General features: G+C 37.2%; 1 protein-coding gene across 1 annotated transcript in view; it reads left to right on the top strand.

The window, feature by feature from the left end:
- The window catches only part of ELAPOR2 (endosome-lysosome associated apoptosis and autophagy regulator family member 2), a 176,541-nt gene that overhangs the window by 136,810 nt on the left and 17,229 nt on the right, over window positions 1-22,502 (top strand). The window contains exons 13-19 of the mRNA XM_019443170.2: window positions 2,549-2,686; window positions 4,182-4,445; window positions 5,147-5,320; window positions 7,356-7,545; window positions 8,791-8,887; window positions 9,463-9,564; window positions 18,671-18,797. Coding sequence (XP_019298715.2) covers window positions 2,549-2,686; window positions 4,182-4,445; window positions 5,147-5,320; window positions 7,356-7,545; window positions 8,791-8,887; window positions 9,463-9,564; window positions 18,671-18,797 — 1,092 coding nt within the window. The remainder of the gene's footprint in view (window positions 1-2,548; window positions 2,687-4,181; window positions 4,446-5,146; window positions 5,321-7,355; window positions 7,546-8,790; window positions 8,888-9,462; window positions 9,565-18,670; window positions 18,798-22,502) is intronic.

Below are 22,502 nucleotides of genomic sequence, written 5' to 3'. Positions count from 1 at the left end.
AACTCTTCATTGTTAAGTTTAATAAATGTAGACAAAGGACTTTACTTTGTGCATGTTCTAATTTCACCTACTTTTTCCTGATGCCCATATATTTCAAGTCTTAGGTTGAGAAAAGTAGCAACACAAAATTTATTAAGACCTCATGTGGCTGTTAGGTTGTTGGCTAGGATTTTAGCACTGTAAGTAGTGACTTCATAGACATGATTTGTTTTTGCTTTTTTCCCCAATATTCTTTTAGCAGCTCATTAACAGGCTATTAACAATTTCCTACATGATATACAAGATGAAGATTTAAATATTTGTGATTACTACCAGATTAAAGGAAGGCAGACTATTTTGTTCTGAAAAAGAAAAATTGACTTTGTAGTGGTAAAAGAAGATCATGAATTATCTTTAACACATCCATTTATTACACCACAAATAACCAATAAATATTCAATTCCCAGCTCTGCCAATTTCTTTAACCCTTTAATTCCTCTTCATCCTTGGTGCCATTGCTGAAATCCAGACTCCCATTATTTCTCAACAGCAGTCTCTATTCTTTTTTCTCAATTCTCTCATATATGCTGCTATCAAAATTATCTTTATAAACATACAAACACTATTAGAGGCCTCAACATCAAATCTACCTACTTTCCCTTGGTGGTTTTTTTATTGCCTGTGGCAATGGCTATTAAAGTATGGTCCCTGGACCAGCATCACCTGAGAATTTGTTAGAAATATAGCTTTCTGAGCTTCATCCTAGTTGTAATGAGACTAAATCTGTATTTTAACCAGCCATGGGAGTAGTCCTAACATCAACTCAGTTTTAAGAACTAGCAGCCTTTGAATACACTTAAAATTCCTTAGCATGGTATCTATATGGCTTTTTGTACTCTTAGCCCAGCCTCTGTTAACAAGCCTACTGTTATTACTACTCACATCTCTGTAGACACCCTGAATTTGTTACAAGAACACCCTGTACTTCAGTTCTCATGCCTTGACACTCTAAGCCAGAATAACATTCTTCCTTTTCCCCTTTTGTCTGGTGAACTCTCACTCATAATTCAAGCCTTGCTCAAACGTCACCTCTTCTGGGAAGCTTTCTTTCAATCCTTTAAGTAAAATTAGCCACTCTCTCCAGTGTGCTCCTGAAACCCTTCAAGAAAACTCTATTTTAGTCATGTGACTGTATTGATGTTTTTGTCTCTCTCACTTGGCCAAGCACTCTTGAGGGTAGGGATCACAGGTATTTACTTTCATGAATCAACCTTATAGTTTTTAGCTCATAGCAGAATCTGATCATTTCCTTTCCTCTCTGTTAGATTTGGTTTTCTCACAGGATTTTTTTGTGATATCATTAAATAGCATATAGGAATGCTGTCAGAATCATGCAGTGTTTTACAGAGGTAAGACGGTATTATTTGCAATAATGCAGTAAGTTCCTTTTATTACTGGAATAAGCATCTAGAAAGATAGTGTTTAACAAAGCACTATTTGTGTTGTATGAGCTTCTTTTAGGAAGTGGCATGTATCCTGGTTTGGTTGTTTAGTAAGCTGGGGAAGTTCTGCAATGTATGACAAACACATCCTGTTATTCCTTTCTGTGGTGTGAACTCAAGACACATATCTTTGTACCATATTTGATTATGTTATAATGTTTGACTCCTATGTTTACATCATAGAAAGAAACAGACATATTTTGAGCTCATGCCGTGTATTGTCAACATCCCAGATAACAGAAGCCCATCCAAATTTCTAAGCCCTCTGTTAAGGTTTCTGCAGTCAACACTAATTAGAAAATTCAAGGTTAGCTGAAGTTTTCACTTCAAATTAATTAGATGCATATTACATCGGTTGACTTACTATATTTGCTTTCTCACCACATTAATGACAGCATATTGGTTGAAATGTTATACCTTTGTATATTATTCTGAATATTGAATTTAGCTAAGGAAATCAGAAATAAAATATGATACAAAATTATCCTTTGGAATTCAAGTTTAAGCAGGAGATTTCATGAACTTAAAATAATGTTCTGGTTAGTCTGCACTTGGGGAAGCCTGGAAGTTGCAAGTATAGTTCAGGCGGAACTTATAATTCTTGTGCAAGACCTGCCTGGCAGAATCTCTCAACAAAAAAAGATAAACATGGAAAACCTTGCTATTCTGTGAGGGTTCTAGAAGTTTACTGTGAGAAATTTGAGGAATTACATTTCCCTTCTAAGTGTATTTCCTAAGCTAGAGTCATATGCTTGTAGGCGCACACACAGACACACACACACACACACACACACACACACACACACACACCCTTAAATATACTATAATTTGAGACCTCTTTCAGGTTACATTGACAACGTGGTTTAAAAATTGTAATTAATAAGCTAGTGAGTGCTTATGTAGACTTGAAGCATGTTTTGAGAGCTCTAGAGTTATGTGCCCTCCAGATAAATATTCACTAACCTTACAGGGATTACTGTAAATACACACATATTTGTAGTGTATACATATGTATATCCATACTGAGTTTATGCCTTTTTTGTTTATATTTTTCTACTATATTTTAGGATATTAATAGAAAAAGTACCAACGTGGTGGAATCATGGGGTGGAACCAAAGAAAAACAAGCTTATACCCACATCATCTTCAAGAATGCAACATTTACATTTACATGGGCATTCCAGAGAACTAATCAGGGCCAAGATGTAAGTTCCACGCACTTTTTTTTTTTTTTTAACACAAAGATGATGCTCCCAATGGAAATTCATACAAAATGATCATTCAAATCTCTTGGAGGAAAAGATTTAGTTTTTTTATTGATGTAGAATCAATCATTTGGTTATGGAGTAGATTTGTACAAAAATGGTATATATATATATATTTTGAGAGCAAGAATGTATGGAATTGAGTAACACAGTGTATCTTTGGATTGTTCTCCACTGAACAGATAGATTTGCTGAAAGCTTAAGAGAAACAAAATCTAATTTTGTAGTTATTTAAAAACATATTGTTAAAGCTTTCTGAGACTTTGAGAAGGCTGGTGACCGTCTTCCTCTTTTTCTGAATGATCTGACATTTGTCCGGGAGCCATCAACTGGTGTTAGTTTATTATTTCATTGTAGTTGTGTCTCCTTTTACAGCCTGGAGAGTGTATATTACACATGAGTGGGTTAACACACAGAATTATTTATTCTCTTTTACTTTCCCTGCTAGAGTAGATCTTAATTCTCCCGTACGTAAATTCCATTGTATGTTTCAATAGTAGCAGGACTGTTATTTTTGTGGATCTCCATAGACGTGACTATCCAAGGTGAAAACAAGGTAAACCACTTAAAGCTGTGGTAGCAAATGCAGAACATTTTCTCTTTTCTCTTCAGACTTTCATCAGGGAACCCATTCCCAGATGTTACTTGACTCTAATTGTTCTTGACCAGTGTTTGGATTACCATAATGTGGAGCATGAATGTGCTATGGAATGCTTCCTTGACTTTTTTCTTTACCCCAGACAAGAAACAAACATTAAGTTGTCTCGGTTAGCATTGCTCTCTACTGATAAAGTGGTGCCCATTGCCTGGTGGGAACTAGATCTTCTTTGATGCAGTGTCAGAAGAAGGAAAAGTATAGTCAGGGCCAGGTTTTGCTCTCTACTATGCATCTTTTTGGTGGAAATCAGTCATAGGCTAGGGAAAGGACTAGAGAGGGAGAGTCCCAAAGGGGTGGTGTGATGGCATCAGTATTACACAGTGTTTGGGTGAGGACCAGAGTCCTGGTCTTCCAAGACTACTCCCTTGTCCAAAGCTTTTCCACTTGCCACACTGCAAACATCCTATGATATCATTACTTTTAGGCTTATATCCGAATAAACAAGTATGGGAGATAAAGTTGTTCCACTGTTAAACCATACCAGTTCATCCAGATGTAAAGCCTATAAACGTGCCTGAGTTTGTACCAGTTATGACAGATCTTGTAGTGATTGTGGCTAAACTCCTGGAACTCCATTACTGTGGAAATTAGCTTCTAGTGTTAAGATCGAAGGTTGTTTTTTAAAAGAACTGAGAAGAAATCATATTAATCCATTGTCACTTATAAACTGTTCGGCTGGAACACTCTGCTTGGTTCTTTGGTGATATCAACACAAAACACTCTGGTTTTACAACTCAGCCCCAAGGCAGAAGTCATTACTTTCTGCTCTCTTTTTAGAATAGACGGTTCATCAATGACATGGTGAAGATTTATTCTATCACTGCCACTAATGCAGTTGATGGGGTGGCGTCCTCATGCCGTGCCTGTGCCCTCGGTTCTGAACAGTCGGGCTCATCGTGTGTCCCCTGCCCCCCAGGCCACTACATTGAGAAAGAAACCAACCAGTGCAAGGAGTGTCCACCTGACACCTACCTGTCCATACATCAAGTCTATGGCAAGGAGGCTTGTATTCCATGTGGGCCTGGGAGTAGAAGCACTCAGGTAAGTGAGTGTGCGTTTCAGTTGTTCCCGGGAAGACACACCTTCATAAAGAAACTCAGAAGTTCCCTTTAATATTTCTCCGGCAACTACAGAGTTGCTAGCTATATTTAGAAATGGCTTTTTCATTTGTGCGTGTGTGTTTTCTGCCCTTAACATTTCTTAAGCACTTAATATGTGCCATGAAGGTCCTAATTCCTGGGGGCATAAAATAGTAAGGAAAGCACTCAAATAAGAATGCCTTCCAAAAATATTAAAATTGATATTTTGTGTCTTCTGTTAAGATAGAGCAAGTAAACTACCTCTGTAGGCGGGACATAGAAATATATGGAGAACAAGTATATCTTAGAACATTTTAAGGGCAAAGGTTGATGACATTTTTGGGTGAAAGAGAAAGTAGTTTTACTGCATGTTGACACTGGTGTAACAGGGACTTGTGGCTGTTTATTAAAATACCTTAATACAAGAAACTAGTTTTGGAGTAACTTCACTCTTACTTTTGAGAAATGCTGATTTTCCTGAACTCTACCTAGGAAAATCTAATTAGTGTTTGGAAATTCTCTATATTCCTATGGTAAAATATAACTAGGACAAAATTACTGAAAGAGTTTCAAACATAGAACTTTTTTGAAACACATTGTTCATAGCAGCTAATATTTTCTTTTGTGCTGTATATTTTTTAATTTCTTAATCTCTAATCAAAGGACCACTCAGTTTGCTATAGTGACTGCTTTTTCCACCATGAAAAAGAAAATCAGAGTTTGCACTATGACTTCAGCAACCTCAGCAGCGTGGGCTCGTTAATGAATGGACCCAGCTTTACTTCCAAAGGAACAAAATACTTCCATTTCTTCAATATTAGTTTATGTGGGCATGAGGTGAGTTCTGGCTGTCAAAGTGAGATGGAGCTGTATTTCGGCTTTGCCTGAGTTGATATTTTCTGTGTTGATGGCCCAATAAAATCTCTATGGGAACTAACAATCAAATGTCAGAAACTGAGCTGTGATTGCTTAAATTCTGTGTTGCCTCCTAGCAGGCCGGCTGGCAGCTTTCTCCAGCAGGGCCAACCTTGTCTGGTTCTGCATTCATCAAGGCACTTATCTAGCCAACTGAAGCCCAAAGCTTGGAGTTATGGTGTAGGTACTTGAAGCATCTTTCATTTTTTGTAAAAATGGGTCAGGCTTGTCAATCCCACCTATTTTTCAGTCTGGCAGTTTTGGTTTGGGAACGTTTTACTGTTCTTTATGTCGTCCGTTTTAAAAGAAAAAGACTTCCAAGAGGAAGTTTATTCAACAATAAAAAAGGAGGTAAGCAGGAGACAAATGTCGCTTGATCAGGTAGTGTCTGCTAATAAATAATGGGATCTTATTTTTCTATGGGAAGAAGCAGAACCTCAATTAATGCTGGTAATGGGAAGAATTACAGGACTATATGCCCAGTATTTTTATAGATCTATGAGGTCGGGGTAGGAGAGTATGTATATGTATATATACACCATTAGCAGTGATGAAAATGTAATAAGGCATTTCCTCCATGTTTCTTTCCATATTAACTTTGGCATCTCCAGTGGTCTTCATTATGAGATGCTGTGCCACACTTTGTGCAAAGGAAACAAAAAGAGATCTGATGACCACAGATGTTTTCAGACAAAAAGATCTGTAAATTTATTTGGTATAGTTTGGTTTGTCCTGTCCTGATTTTACAGGGAGAGATCAAACACACTTTATTGCTTAGTTACTCAGTTCATTTGACAAATAAATAAATATTAAATACCTGTTATGTTGAATACTGAGTGGAGCAGTGAATGAGATTAGTTACACATTATATTATGCTTATTTTTGTTCTTGTGCCTGTGTTACCACTGTCTTTCCTTCCATCTTTCCCCTCTTCTTTTCTGTCCTCTTTCTTTCCTTTTTGTCCTCATTCCTTTTATTGTAGTTTACCTCTTTCTTTCCTCAGTAGTTTCTCTCTCATCTTTTCCATTGTTTTCATCTTCTTGGCTTCAGCCATTTAATTTAAGCTTAGTAAAAGTATATTGTACCTGTAGTGTGAGAAGGCTTGGTAGAGGGAGAAAATTTTTTAAGTTTGGATTGTTAGCTGCATTAAGAAAGATAAATCTGTATTCTTTTCTTTATGCTCATGTGTGCTTACTTTACATCTAAGATCAGTAAAATCATGTCCTTTTCCCCCTTATATATTCCTTCATAGAAATTGTAGAGAAAGCTATGGTGATTTGCAGAGGGACTATAGTATATTCAAATAGCCTTTTAACTTTATATATTCCAACTGATTAAATGATTAAAAAAGTAAATCTCTGTATTCTCTTCAACGTACTGTGTAGTTGAGTAGGTACATGTCATTGAGTAAAGACACATGTAGTGACCAACTATTAAGAACTTAGATGGGGGTCCTATGATCTTGCTGCAATATGGCTTTTATGCTTTCTTCTTCAGGCTTCACATTTCCTTTCTGCCACAGTAGGCCGGTAAAGGAGAAGGAAGAGCAAGTCTTCTCCTTTGGAATTAAAATCTTCACTCAGAGTTATCTGGTCTCTTTGAATGCATTGCTATCCTATGAATCAACGTTTTCATAGATGATTTTAGTTCCTTAAATTAGATGGCTTTCATCAGCATAAATGATGCTTGTAGTTGGATGAGCAGTGTAGTATTGAGTGTATATATTCATTATAACTTAAATGACTCTCAACCCTGGTTAGACGTTGGAATTCCTCAAGAGCTTTTTTTTTTTTTTTTTTTTTTAAATGCTGGTGCCTGGGCCCCACTTCCTTTTATTGAAAGCAGAATCTCTGCAGTGAGGAGAGAGCCACTGCTCTACTAGAGTCATTAGCTCTCTTGAGATCCACTTTAGAGAATGACTCTTCAGTAAAACCTCTTGATGACTTTGTTTTCCTAGGGGAAGAAGATGGCTCTTTGTACCAACAATATAACAGACTTTACAGTAAAGGAAATGGTGGCAGGGTCAGAGGATTACACGAATTTGGTAGGAGCATATGTATGCCAGTCAACTATTATTCCCTCTGAGAGTAAGGGTTTCCGAGCAGCCTTATCATCACAGTCCATCATTCTGGCAGATACATTTTTAGGTAAGCTTCATTTCGTTCCTATATGCATGCATGCAGTTATTCTAAAATTATAGTACTGATAACTTGTCATTGTGTTGGTATTTGCCATAGATGATGAAGGCTATAGGTAATTCTAATCCCTTTGTAACATGGTTAGAAAGCTCCTACAATTGAGATCTATTGATCCATCTAAGTGAGTACAAGTATCTTCTGAGTTTACATATTAACTCATATGTGATAAGATGTTTTTTGAGAGTCTGTGCCTTTCATCAAGTTCTCTAGGAATTTAAGAAGCAAAATAAGTTTGGAAACCAAAACTATAAACAAAATAATAGTAAAAAAAGTAATGTATAAATCTAAATCATAATATTTACCACCAGTTTTCATAATATTTTCTTGTATGAAAAGTAAGCCGGTGACACTTAGCAATGGTGAATGTGCCAAGTTTTATTCCCTACCTGTTTCTTCTGTCTTTGTGGACTGGAAGGTATAGGAAAGTTTGAAGAATGACCTCTCAGTTATTTTTAGGGATCCAGTTCATTAGAACCTCTGGTATGGTGATAAAACATTTAACTACATATCAATCTAACAAGCTTCATAGGTGATTCTAACATACAGCAGATTTGAGGACCATTGCTATAGACTCCAGAGGAATTGAGCTTTAATTTTCAGCACCAAGGTCAGTCACCAAGCTTGTGCTCAGCATCAGAACTCCTCGTCTGAAGGAGAGGTTGCTGTTATTGCTTGCATTTTGGCTCTGCTCTCATTTTGCCTACCAGGAATGAGAAAAATGCCTGACTTTTAGATTAAACAAGTTTTGGAGTTATTTTCTGGAAATTATTAGGGCACAAAATTTTTTGTTTTCTCAAGTATATCTATACTGAGTTGAAAGCTGTATTAGCAAAATAACCCAGCTTGTTCTACAAAACCTAACTTTTTATATTGTTAGGTTATTGAAATGTCAGAGCTGGAAGGGGCTTTAGAGATTATCTCAATTACTTCTTGAATTTTACAAATTAGGACATAACACCCAGGGAAGTGAAGTGACTTAAACAAAATAACAGAGCTAGGGAGTAGATTGTTTTATTTTTTTATTCTATAGAGCTTCATAAGGTTCTTAGCCTTACCATGAATGCATTAATTTAATACGATATTTCTGGTCAAATGACAGTATCAAAGTGAAGCTGTTTTCTATTCATATACACAGAAACTAAATAAACCTAATTTTCCTGTATTGCTTAATAGCTTTTTTTTATTGTTAACTAGGAGTGACAGTTGAAACTACATTGCAAAATATTAATATAAAAGAAGATATGTTTCCACTTCCACCTAGCCAAATACCAGATGTGCATTTCTTTTATAAGTAAGTGAAGATGCCGCTTACCTTGACAATTTTAATCAAAAGAATGTCTCTTCAGGGTGCCTAGAGTCATAGCTTATACTTAACAGATAATCAGTGATTAATTTGTAAATGGAAGACTGAGTGTAAAGTAGGAAACATGAAATATTTTGCAAGTGTTATAGTTCAGATAGATGTCTTTTTTCTGTTATATATATTCTTTTAAATTAGGCAATAAAGAGACTCTACTTCATTGTCTAGACAGTATTTGTAATTCATACATCTTAATAACAGCAAAAGTAGATATGGCTTCTCTTCCCTTTAAAAATTTTTTTTGATTGTGACTTTGATTATAATTATAGTAACTTTGCTAAACACCTTGATGATAGCTTATCACTTTAGCTGAGAAAATAGTCAACTCTTCATTGGCAGTGAAAGCAAATGAGCCCAGTTTGTATTAAAATTCTCAATTAGTGAACTTGGACACATTTTTCTTTTTCATTGTTTCATAGAGTATAGAAATAGTTCTACACAGGATATTTATGTCTTGGTGATCTATGTCATGTCTGTTCTGTGGAATGACATTTGCCTTTCAATAGGTCTTCTACAACTACAACATCTTGTGTTAATGGCCGATCAACTGCTGTGAAAATGAGGTGCAATCCTACTAAACCAGGAGCAGGAGTGATTTCAGTCCCCAGGTATTCTTATTTCTATGTGATTATTTCACATTTGTATTTATTGTGAGGAATCAAAACTCCCCAGAATCTTACTATTTTAAAACATGGTCCCTATGAATGCAAAGCAGAAAGAGAACAGAAGAATATGTAGGTTTTTATTATAGGGATATGCTGTGTGTCTCTTAAGAGGAACAAGTCCTCACAAATCTCAGTACATCCCAATCTCCTCAAAGACATATTCGCCTCCTGTTTGCTTAATTGTCTTGAAAATTATTTCAACATATAATTACAGTGTTTGTATCCTTGTATTTATTCTTACTGTTTAGTCCCAATTTCCTTAAGAGCTGGATTATATATAACCTGGCTTATAGTTCTTGATCAACAGTGAACCACCTGGGTGATCGAGATTGAAGTAATTGAACCTCTGAATCATGGTTTCTTTCTCTGTGAGAGAATAGGGGCCAGGGTGGATAATTTGTATGATCCATTTCCAGCTCCTCCATTTTCTGATTAATAGTGGCAGAATCACCAAGGTAGAATCTGATCTATAGAATATATAATACAGTTCATTTGACTTGCTGGAGTTGAGGCAGTAGCTCTCCACAGTCTAGATTTGACTTCTACAGTCCATATCGGGTAGAAACACTAGGAGAAAATGGGCAATTTCATGGACTCAGAACTGTCAACTTAAATAATGCTTTCATGGTGTGAGTGACACTTAAATGTCTGCTGATTTTTGTTTTTTGCAGTTATTCATTGTTCTGTATGTAGATTGTTTATTTCTAATATTTGTTGGATTAAGGTACCTTTATCATAGTTTGACTTGAACGTATTTCTCAAGTTAATATAAATATATATGTGTGTGTGTGTGTGTGTGTGTGTATACATACACACACACACACATATACATATATAATTTTCTTTTAAATAAAATTTTATATTAAATTTTATTTAAAAGAAAATGACTGACTTAGTTTTGTTTTTGATAGTTTCGCAGTAACCATTGAGAGATTTTAAGCTATTGTGCTTACGCATATCAGGACATCAGTATTGGAAATCAGTGGTCTGAGCATTGCTTCGGCATCTTAAAAGTATTTCCAGGGGTATCAATATTGTGGGTTTACTTTGGGGCACAAAAGGACACTCGTATTCACCTCTTAACCAACTGTGTTTCTCTGGTTCTCATAGATCTAGGAATTAATTTTTCTTTTCACCTTTTCAAGGTGAGAGAAGTGTATGATCAGAGGAGAACATAATAAAAGTTACTAGACATCAGTGAAAGAGACAGAGGGAGCCTGATGCTCAAGGGCATCATTTGGTGGAGGATCCCTATGCCAGCATCCAAGCTGGAGTCAAGGCAGCAAACCACCCTTTGTTTATGAGAAAGTGTGTTTAGAGTTTCTTTAATTATTCCCTGATATCCCCCCAAAGAGCTTTGAGTTAAGATGCTTGTTCTGTTAATGGTAGCACTTATAACATCCTTCCTTGGACTTAGCAATGAACCTCTCAGAGTCTAGCCTCTAGGAGTCTACCTGGATGGCTTCCAAAGCCTCTCCAGGTCTCTCATCCAAGCAGATAATATTACCAAAGATTAGATCTGTCCATGAGAAAATATATCCACTCTAACTCTCCCAAGGTGGGTTCTGATGTTTTAAGGTAAAAAAAAAAAAAGTTTCCTGATGTTAAATTATGGCACTTAGAAACTGAGTTTTTCCTTGTGGGGAGGGGAAAAGTAGTTTTTCCTTTAACGTGTAGTAGTTTATTCTACTTCAGGAATATAACTGTCTTTGCCAGGGTTTCTCAAGATCACTTGTGGCAGAATACCTTGGGGTTTCTTTTAAAAATCAATTTCTGGATCTTTCCAAAAACATAAAGAATATCTTGAGTGTTGAGCATAGGAATATATATTTTTTAAACACAAAACAGTTCTGGGAGTCTGGCTGGCTCAAATGGAGGAGCGTGCGACTCTTGATCTAGGAGTTTTGAGTTAGAGCTCCCCACTGGGTGTACAGACTACTTAAAAACAAAATCCTAAAAGAAAACCTGCAAGACAATTCCTAAGCATATTAAAATTTAGGAGCTACTAATCTTAACCTACTGAGACAAATTCTCAAACTTTGTTCTGCATTTTAATTTTCTGAAAAGCTAATTTAAAATACCTTAGTCTAAAGGGTAATCATTCACCCATATTTGATAAGACTTTGTATATAACTGTCATGCACATCCAGGTTTGAGGACCATTGCTCTAGGGAACTGCTCGAACCTAACAATCTAAGTGTGTTTTAGTTCTTTCTTGAATCAGTTTCCCATTAGGGCACAAGGGGGAGCTCTGGGATCAGAACATGAGAAACAGCAGCTTGTCCTGAAATAATTAGAATTTTTTTTAGCTGTGGGGCTGAATAAAGATTTCCTACTAACAGTAAGGAATTGTTAACAGAGCCCAGTTTCTTACGTTACTTTTGAAGCGGATTTACTTTGCAGTTTTCTTTGGGGAGCTTTAAGATCTCCATAAGAGAGGAAGGTGCTAACCAGGCACTTGCCTCGAAAAATCTCATATGCTGTAACCAAAAAAATCTCAGAAAGCAGACTTCGGCAATTTGGAAGGGATGCCACCCCCGGGAATTCTCCTCTCTTGGCCAAGAATCTTGGCAAACCAGGAAAGGAGACTTTAGTGGTAGTGATGTTGGTTGGGGCTCTGTATCTTGGTGACCTGGGAAAATGGGAATGTCTTAACAGAGTCGTGGGGCAGGAGAAAAGGGGCAATGTGTATTCTCTACGTATCTCATCTGAAGTTTAGAGGGAACAGCAAATTATCAGGGCTGCCTACTAATCTGCAATTGGAAAACTACAACCTGTCTGTTTGGTCTGGCAAATGCAGTTGGTTTCTAATTCTACAAAGTGTCTGGAAGGTGTGAGACATTTTAGATAAAAATTTAACAGCATGATGTCTGTGGCAGATGCAATCTGAGAGCCAGGCTGGACTTTGGGATTATCTGGTGCAGTTTGTATCTTGGCCAGCAAACGAATTTGTAACAAAGTAGACTGCTGATATCCCTGAATAGATCCCCCTCCAGCCTCTGCCTAAGAAACTTTGCCAGCCTCCAGTCATGATTGGAGGTGGTTGGAAAACTTGGAAGTTCTTCTTTCATTAGGAAAACTTTGGACCCAGCATTGTGTTTGAAGAGTTCTTTCAAATATGTGAGAAATTTCTATTAATGGAAAGGTTTTGAAAACGCATCATTAGAAAATGGGCAAAAGGAATCATTTTTACTCTGATAATGGAGATGTCATAGCACCTTAGAGATCCCTCAGTCAGACCCATTCATTTCACACAGTAGGAAACACTGAGGACCCAGGCTGTATAACTGTGTTGGCACATTCAGGATGGAATGTTGTCCTGACTGTGTCTCGTTCTGTTCTTACCATCATGTTTTCATCTTGCTGTTTTTTCCCTCCAGTTCTTCACAGGTAGAGATTTGCAAAGAAGCACACTAGGCAGAGAGACAAATATCACATTTATCTGGGGGATAACTCATTTGATCTGCAAGTTATTGGTGCCTTGTTTAAAATGAGTCATCCTCCCTCCAACAAGGTCATCTTTAGTAATGGTATGAGTTAGAGGAAAACATCGTGCTCTCTCTTTCTCTTTCCCTCAACTTATAACTATATTTAACTGCTTGGGTGGTTCATAAATCAGTCTAAAACTATTTTGCCAAAACCTCCTTCAAAATCCAAGTTCATCTTCAGTTTTAAGTGTAGCCTCAGTCTCAGAGATGGAGTCAAGCTAGTGGGCGTCTCAGGGCCAAGTGGAGAGGGGCTGTTGCTCATTAAAAAAAAAAAAAAAAAAGAAAGAAAGAAAGAAAGCATAGCCTCTGAGAATATTATATCTCACAAAAGGGATGCTTCAGAAATCTGTCCTGAAGGCGTTCAGAGGTTGAATGTACCAAGGCTTTATTCCACAGGCTCTGATTGAGAGTTCCTCTGTCAAAGTCTTTGGACCTATAGGACACTAATGTAGTATCATCTTTGGTTTTGGGGGAGTTCTGTTGAAGCCAAGATGTCTATCCATTTTGAGTTGGTAGGAGCCAGAGGATAATGATTGGTTAACGGAGTTCCTTGTTTTCTTTTTCCTCTGAACTATTTATGGACAGATAATAGATATCTAAATCTGCACAAGTTAAATTTAAAAGACAATAGAATTTAAAATTTTAAAGCCAAATATGTTCTTAGAACAATGAAAATGAGGAGGCATATAAAACACTATGAGCAACAAGTAAAAACCCATTATGATTAAGAAATGGAAAAATTCTAATACAGAATCGTTAAAATTATATGCTTCAGCACTAATGAGTAATCTTAAGACATGACATAAAAATGTCACGAAACAGTCATAAAGTTTAAGGATCCATTTTGAAATAAGGATGACAAAAGTTTGACAGATTTTGCAGAGCCTGGAGGTAAAAGGGACTGGGGAGTGTCAGCTAATGTAGTTTGTACAGATCTTGATCAGATTCTGGCTTTTGGTAATTAACCTCGGGGGGAATCTGTAAAAAGGGCGGTTTTTGCAGGAGACTGGTAGAATTTTATATCCCTGGATCTAAGAGGTATAGGTCAAAAAATCTTATGTTCAAACTCAGTCATAAGTGATTTATACTCTTCAGCCTCAGGGCAAACAAAATTGGAGCAAGAACCAAAGCCATTTTATGGACCCCACACAAGAAGGCTTTCTGCCCATTGGCATTCTTAGCAGAGAAAGGTTGAGCTTTCTCAGAAGCCAAAGCCGAAGGGAGTTACTGGCAGCTAGTCAGCATCTCCTATGCCAGACGATGCCCGTCTGTGAACTCCGAGATAGGGGAACCCCAATAAACCCAGAAAAGCCTCACATGAAAGCGTCTGAGTAACATTAGTGCTCTGACACCAAATGAGAAAAGTTCTAGGCATATAAGACTATGGCCTTTCCCCCCAGTCTCCTGAGACCCACTGTACGAGGGATAGAAACATACTTACACCGTACATGAATTTATTTTAACTTTGGAGTTTGCATAAAGTTCAGGCAAAAACAAGTTTATACTGCTTTATCAACTGTCTAAACAATTAGCAATAGTTTGAGTATTGGGTTGTAATAGTTCATAAGAAATTAAGATTACTGTCCATGAATTAGTAGATGAACCAAGTAGACCCTGCTTTAGGTAAGATGATTCATTTAGAGGATGCTAATAACTCATAGCTCAGTCCACTTTACCCCCAGAAAATGTATCCAATTTAGAATCTAAGACATCACTTACTTAAAAAAAAAAGATTCACCTGAATTCTTACACATGGCCAGTGCTATCCGCAGTGGTAAGGCAGTTCCAGAGCAAAATAAGGAAACTGGAAAGTCTTCCTCGTTTAACAGTAAAACCAAATTAGGATGCACTGGTTATCCTTTGTGTTGATGGTGGTTTCTCTACCTAGAGTTCACAGCCCTGGGGTCATCTTGTGGAATTCTAGCCTTGCATACCCCAGCTTTCCAGGATTATGTACTGGCTCTTTAGACATCTTCTCTCTGGTTTCTATGGTGATCTTGTGGATCAAAAATTATAAAAGAAGCACAATTAGTGACACCTTTACAAGGCCAGGGGGTAGGGGGTAGAGATAGTGGTGGCACAGGTCATCAAAGGGAAAAAGGTTTCACATATTTGGCATTAAAGTGTTTGTCTATCTTACTACTTGCTTTTTTGTTCTTAGTAGAAGAAAAAAATATATATATACTCTTGCATCTTTTTTTCCCTATTTTCCTTTTATATATAAGCACTATTGAAATTAGTACTGCTTCCTACATCCTTGTCATTTCACAGGGAAGGGCTGATTCAACTGTGGAACTTAACGTTTATAACAAAGAATCAAATTTGGATGTTCCACATTGTAAATGATTCGTTGGGTTCAAAGAATTGAAGAATTGATTCTAAACTAAACTGCTTTTAACCTAAGAGTATATTTTAAAAAGTGGAGTCTACCAGGGAAAGGCACTGAATCATTGCAGTATTTTGACACCTAATGGCAGCTTTATAAGTTATATCAATGTCTTGATTTCTTCCCCCAATTCTGTACTTCTCCCAGTTCTATAGAAAGTGATGTGAATTGTTAATAGTCTTTTATATTTTGCAGTACTTTAAACTTTCCCAAATTGTTCTCTCATTTTGTCCTTTATAACAACCCAGTGAAGGCAGTGGAACAGACATCTCATTTCTGATAAATTACAGATCTGAAACAGCATGGGGGAGGGGCCGAATCACTTGTGGAAAAACACAAAATCACTTGCAAGTCCAGCCACACCTGTAACCCAGGTTTTCTCTGCAGAGCTCTTTGCAACTTTGATTAATTTTCCCCTTTTCTTTTTTATTTGTTCAGTTTTTTTTCTCGAATTTTACCAAACTTATTATTTTATTTTCCCAAGATAAACAGCCCTCACCACCCTTGAAAATGTCTCTGTGTGGGAAAGATAAAACAAAATAATGTGGGAAGGAGAGAATTGAGCAGGAAAGTATTTTGGTACTTTTTGCTAAATGATCAAAAAAGTTAATTACCTTTAAAGTTTCAGCTCATTGTTATGCAAATAATAATTGTGTTCTTGAAAAACATTTCAAATAGGTTACCCAATTTTTTTCAGAAGTGCAATGTTGAGTTGGTTTTACTGATGGGAAGTAGGGATCATTTTTTTAGGTGGCATGATTTTCATCTCTTGTACTTACCATTTTTTTTTTAAATCTCTTTTTGTTTCTTGGTCTGAATATACTTTACTCCCTTTTACAAACAAATCAAGGCAGGTAAGAGTTAAGCCATTTTTCCAAAGCGTCCCCCTTCATCACTGTTCTTAGCTCTCATAGTACCAGGCCTCTCTTTCTGAAGCACGTTACACAGAATCATGCTTTTATTTACATCTCACCACGTTGACTTGGTCTACAGCATGCAAGCATTTGGAAGGATAGGCCTCTAAAAACATAGTCCATTTTTAGGTATTGTAGACTTCTGTGTCAGGGTTCATATTGTAGAGTATCCTGAGAATATATACTGAGGGTATGGAATTTTACTTCGCTGGTAGACCGAAAATTACAGTTTTGGATTGCCTATCATCAGAAAGCCATCTGAAGTTAAAACTTAAGAAGGGGTGTTTTGGGGTTCTCCCTATGATTGTGTGTCTATCTTTTGCCCTAGGTGTTTCAGGACACCTGTACTCAGCAGCAACAAAGGTCTAAAGGAGGTTTTCAGGGCACTGCCCTGAATTTGCACACTTAATTTAAGGGAAGTATAGTAGACAAATGAAGGGAATAGTGTTCTCCCCATTTTAATTAATTCATGAACAAAACAGCCATTCCCACCAGAACCTTTCCACATAACTTCCTGCTTCAGTCAATAAGGATTCTCCACACAGTAAAAGCAGTTTAATTTTATCCATGCTGTGTTTATCTGTCCCTAAAAGGAAGGAGGCAAACTGATATAATAGGCCCACCCACCAGCAAGCAGTTTCAAAAAGTCTCCATTCCAGCCCTGCCTGGTGGTTGGTTCAGTGCAATCCTGCACCTGTGTCTAAGGCCCCTGCGTCATCACCGGGTGGTGACAGTAACTGCCTCTTGAAAGAAGTCATCGTCTGGCTGAGGCAAACCAGGAGTGCACGGTCATTTCCATCCTTCAGCTGTGTGTCGATCTGGTAGTTGTTTTGTTTGTCTTTTCACTTCAGGTTGTTTTGTTTTCATGTCCCACCCCACCGCACTGTCGAGACCATGGTCTAGTTCATCATTCTTTTCCCTGAAACCTTTGCCTAAACACATTACTTCAAACAGAAATGGCACCTCCATCCACCACCTAGTTCTTGCCTGTATGCCTTGTGCCCACGCACTGTCCTGCTCTTGAAGCCATTGTGATCATGACCAGCTTGGAATTCCCTTCCAATCCGTCTACCATTTCATCCCTCTGGCAGGCATTCCTTTACTTTCTTCCTTTCTCTTCTGGCTAACTCCTATTGGATATTCTAGACTTGTCTTAGGCATGCCTTCCACCAAGAAGTTCTCCCAGAACTTTTGTGTCATTATATCTGTCTCCTTTAAATTAAAAAAAGGAGCTTTAGAGAGACAAAATTCCCGTGCCATACAGTTTGCCCATTTAAAACAGGCAAGCCAGTGGTTATTAGTATATTCATAGATATATGTAGCCATCACTATACTCATTTTTAGAGCTTTTTCATCACCTTAAAAAGACCTATACCCTTTGGCTATTGCTTCTCTTTACCTTAGCTCCCTTCCATACTCCAAGCTTACCACTAACTTACTATTGCTGTGGATTTTCTTATTTTGGACTTCTATAAAAATAGCATCATTTAATATATAGAATTTTTTTAAAGCTTATTTATTTTGAGACAGAGCAAGCAGGAGAGGGACAGAGAGAGGAAAAGATAGACTCTCAAGCAGGCTCCGCATGGTCAGCACAGAACCTGATGCGGGGCTCAAGGAAGGGCTTGAACTAATGAACAGTGAGATCATGACCTGAGCCGCAATTAAGAGTTGGACGCTTAACCTACTGAGCCACTCAAGTGCCCCAAATACATATAACTTTTGATAGGCTTCTTTTACTTAGTATATTTTTGAGGTTCATCCAAGTTGGGGCATGTATTACTTCTGCATTCCTTTTTATGGCCTAGTAATTTCCCATAGAATGGTAATATCACATTTGTTTATCTCTTCATCTGCTGAAGGACATTTGAGTTGTTTCCACCTTTGGGCTGTTAAGAATAATGCAGTTATGAACATTCATGTACAGGTTTTTGTGTGGATAAACGTTTTTATTTCTCTTGGATTTTTATCTAGAAGCGTAATTACTGGATCATGTGGTAACTGTTTGTAATGGTCTGAAGAACTGCCACCTTATTACAAAGCACTTGTCTCTCTTTACAGTCCCATTAGCAGTGTATATAGGTTCTAATTTCTTAACATTTTTGCAACTCGTTATTGCCTGTCTTTTTGATTGTAGCTATCCTAATAGGTGTGGAGCTGTGGTTTTGCACCCACACATTGCTTTCCGGTATGCAGTAGGCACTCCAATGTTTATTGGACTTGGCTGAATATAAGAGCTGTCATTTCATTTTTTATTTCAGCAAGTGCCCAGCAGGCACCTGTGATGGGTGTACATTCTATTTTCTGTGGGAGAGTGCTGAAGCTTGCCCTCTGTGCACAGAACATGACTTCCATGAGATTGAGGGAGCCTGTAAGAGAGGATTTCAGGTAAGTGTCATATCTACCTACACAGAGCTATGTGATTGAAGAAAAATAGACAAGTCTGGCATCACTCAGATCCTAGAAACTCAGGTTGAAAACCATGGCTAAAGCTTATAGTTAACTTAATGTTGCATTAATATGCATTTAAAATCAAATTTAGTATGTAAACTCACATATGCGGGGGTAGCTGAAGGTATGCACTGGCATTGGGAAAAATAAATCATGCAAAGGAGTTGTAGGCTATGGTGTTTATCTGGTTTATAAAAATATCAAACGAAGATGTGATTTATATAATGCAGTTATAGGTATAATTAAGACATGGGTGATATAAGTGATTCACTACAAGAAGCATATCTAAAGAGTAAATAAAGCATGTACACACATAATAAAATCAAGATCCTACTCTGTATTTTCTGCGCAATCATATCTTTGCTAATGTGTTTTTTAAAATAAAGTTGGGATTCTCCACTCTATATTTTTTATTTCCTTTTTCCATTTAATATATTTCTCTTGTCATTAAATTTTTTGAAAACGTGATTTTTAGTGATTGACAAATATTCTATTATAGAGACAATTTGGGATTTAATAAAACCCCCGATGGACATTTGAGAAAAATTGAAAACTGTATTTTTGTAAATAACTCTGTAAGGAACACCCTAGTTGGAAATTTGATTCTTTCCTTAGAATTTATCATAAAGAAGAGATTAATTGGATCTAAGGCAATGGACATTTTTAAGGTTCTTGGTACATATTACTAACGTGATCTGGTCGTATCATTTTGCGCTTCTGCTAGTAGTGTTTGAGCATGCTTATTTCACTGCACTAGCTTTGAGTAGTGCCGTAGGAAAAACACAAGCTTTTCTTCCTTCAAGATGACTTACCCCTTCAACCTGTCTGAAGTCTATTGAACTAACAATAAAAATGCACAAATGATATTAAATCACTACTGGGGGTGGTAACCTTATTGGGGAATTGGCATCAGAGAATCAGATTCTGATAGGATTTCTGAAAATCTGGAACACAGATGGGCTAGGACTGTTGCTCAGGTCACCTGGAGTGGGGAGCATGCTGGAGTGCTCACTGCATAAGGGGATCAAGGAGCGAGCGCTGTGTGGTCCAGGAACATGTAGAGGAGCGTGTCACTGGCTGGTCGGGGGGCAGGAGTGCAGGAAGAAATCAGAATGCTCTACCTAATCTCCTGCATTCAGAGTATTAGGAGCACTAGTGTTCCCCTCTAGGGATTTTTCTAACTTTAATTTAGGAAGTGAACCTGTAGTAAGAAATACATTGTACAGCAAATGTAGTACACAAACACCAACTCAGACACTTAGCAATATGCCTAAAAATGAAATTAAATTTCATGGGACAGTACCTATTTTCATATTTTATGATAAAGTCTAAGCGTAAAGTTAATATAAAATGTGTTTTCATCAAATAATTTAATACAGAACAGGAAAAGTTCCCAAATGGGCAACACTAAAACAAAAATTAGGAATGTTTTATTTAATTCATCAAGTGTGCTTGCCTCTGGATAGCTCATTCCAGTTTGGAGCACACAGAGACCATGCTGCTCATGCATCTAGTACACTGTTCAGCCAGTTTCTTTTTAACATTTTAAGTGGGTCAAGGATGAAAATTCTTAGCTTACAAAAAAAAAATGGTTTCTTTGTAGTCCTCATAATAATGATAATAGACTTTTTATGTCTCACAGTGGAAATTCTTTTTTACCATTTGTCAAAAATTGATACACTTATTTAAAAATTTTTTTTAACGTTTTTATTTATTTTTGTGTCAGAGAGACACAGAGCATGAGCAGGGAAGGGGCAGAGAGAGAGGGAGACACAGAATCTGAAGCAGGCTCCAGGCTCTGAGCTGTCAGCACAGAGCCCGACGCGGGGCTCGAACTCACAGACTGTGAGATCATGACCTGAGCCAAAGTCGGACACTCAACTGACTGAGCCACCAGGCGCCCCGATACACTTATTTTTTAAAGAATAAATAAAAAACAAATGCATTCCCTTCTTTGGCCACCAAGTTCAACTCCAGGGCTTTGAAAAGTCGGATGACCTCTTTTCTAAATATTCTTTAATATTCAACATTTCTCTTCCAGAAAGTAATGATTAAAAGTTTAAGACCATGAGATTACAACAGTTTCTCTAATTTCATTCAAACTTTCCTTATTTAAAAAAAAAAAACACTTCTGTTCAGCATGCTATAAGAATGTTACAAACACATAGTTGCAAGGTGATTGTTTTTAGATATTTGTTTTTGTCCTAAAAATAAACTTTTGGAACACTTTGATGTGTTAATCATATTGAAATATATAATTTCCCTCTCCAAATTTCAAATGTAACTTGAGAAACTGCAAAATTGGTTAAATACACCTTTCTGTTAGACTTAGATGTCAAGTTTGAAAATATTTGCCATAGGAGATTGGGCTTCAGTTAGAAAAATATAAATGCCACACTTAAGCTCATGCACCTTAGTGTATTCCATTGAGACAGTAAAACAAATGGGTATGACACAGGAAGTGGGTATTTACTGCCAGTCTCTGAATAAAATATTTTAAAAAGTCTGCCATTCAGTGAGCTTTATATAATACTAATGACAGCTTTCCCTGTTTTCCGTTATGGTAGTCCCGCCTTCCCCCATGAAGGATATGTACCCAACCGCCCTGTGAATGCCTGAAACCATGGATGGTACCGAACACTATATATATACCTTGCTTTTCCTTATACATACGTACATACATACCTATCATTAAGTTTAATTTATAAATTAGGCACAGTTAAAGGTAACAATCTGCGGTAATAAAGGTTAAGTGAATGTGGTCTCTCTCTCAAAATATCTTAACCGCACTAAGCTCCCCCTCCTTGTGATGAGGTGAGATGATAAAATGCCTGGGTGATGAGATGAAGTGAGGTGGATGACGTAGGCATCATGATGTACTGTTCGGCTAGTATTGACCTTCTGATGATCTATCAGGAGGGTCATCTGCTTCCCAAGTGAACCCCCAGAAAGTGAAGCTGCAGGTAAGGGGGCAGGTACTACGGCATGTTCATGAGCAAGGGTGGATTTCTTTGGGTGGCAACAGCCTTATGATAGAAAAAAACAGTGATTGCAAAATAGTGCTGTGGGTATCATTTCAGTTTTTAATAATTGGACTGTGTTTCTGTCCCATTTCCCGCTCCATCCTTTGCAGTTTTTCACTCTGTATTGATGGAGAGCATATGTTCCCAATTCTGTAAATATATTGAATCCAGATGTGTATGAAGTTACATTTACACACTGCAGCAAGTACCCACTTAGAGCTGTTGTAAACTCTGAGAGTGGCACAACTCGGGGAAGAAATGCTCTTATCAGATTGGATCTGAGAAATCTGTACCAGCTTCTCAGTATGTAGTAAGCATTACTTCCAAATGTCATCCAGTAGTAAAGATTTGAAGAGATACTGTGTTATCACTAAGAGGGATATTTTTAAGTTTATCATCAAATTTATCTCACTCTGTTCACAAAATATCCCAGCATGCTGGAAGAATAAATTTTTCAGCTGCAGTGTCAGCCATTTTCTCCTCTGCCAATGACGTGACCGAATGAAGGGATAAGGCATTCTAATTAATAGTTACAGATGACTGAGGAATTGTGCCAGTAGCTTGATCTTTTTTTTTTTTTTCTTTAACAATTTGAGGAGTTTATTGAAAAGTTAAGTAT

Source organism: Panthera pardus, unplaced genomic scaffold (genome assembly GCF_024362965.1).
Source record: "Panthera pardus isolate Hobbes unplaced genomic scaffold, ASM2436296v1 HiC_scaffold_8, whole genome shotgun sequence".
Classification (NCBI taxonomy): domain Eukaryota; kingdom Metazoa; phylum Chordata; class Mammalia; order Carnivora; family Felidae; genus Panthera; species Panthera pardus.
Note: the sequence above shows the minus strand (reverse complement) of the source record. Positions and strands in the feature narration are given on the sequence as shown.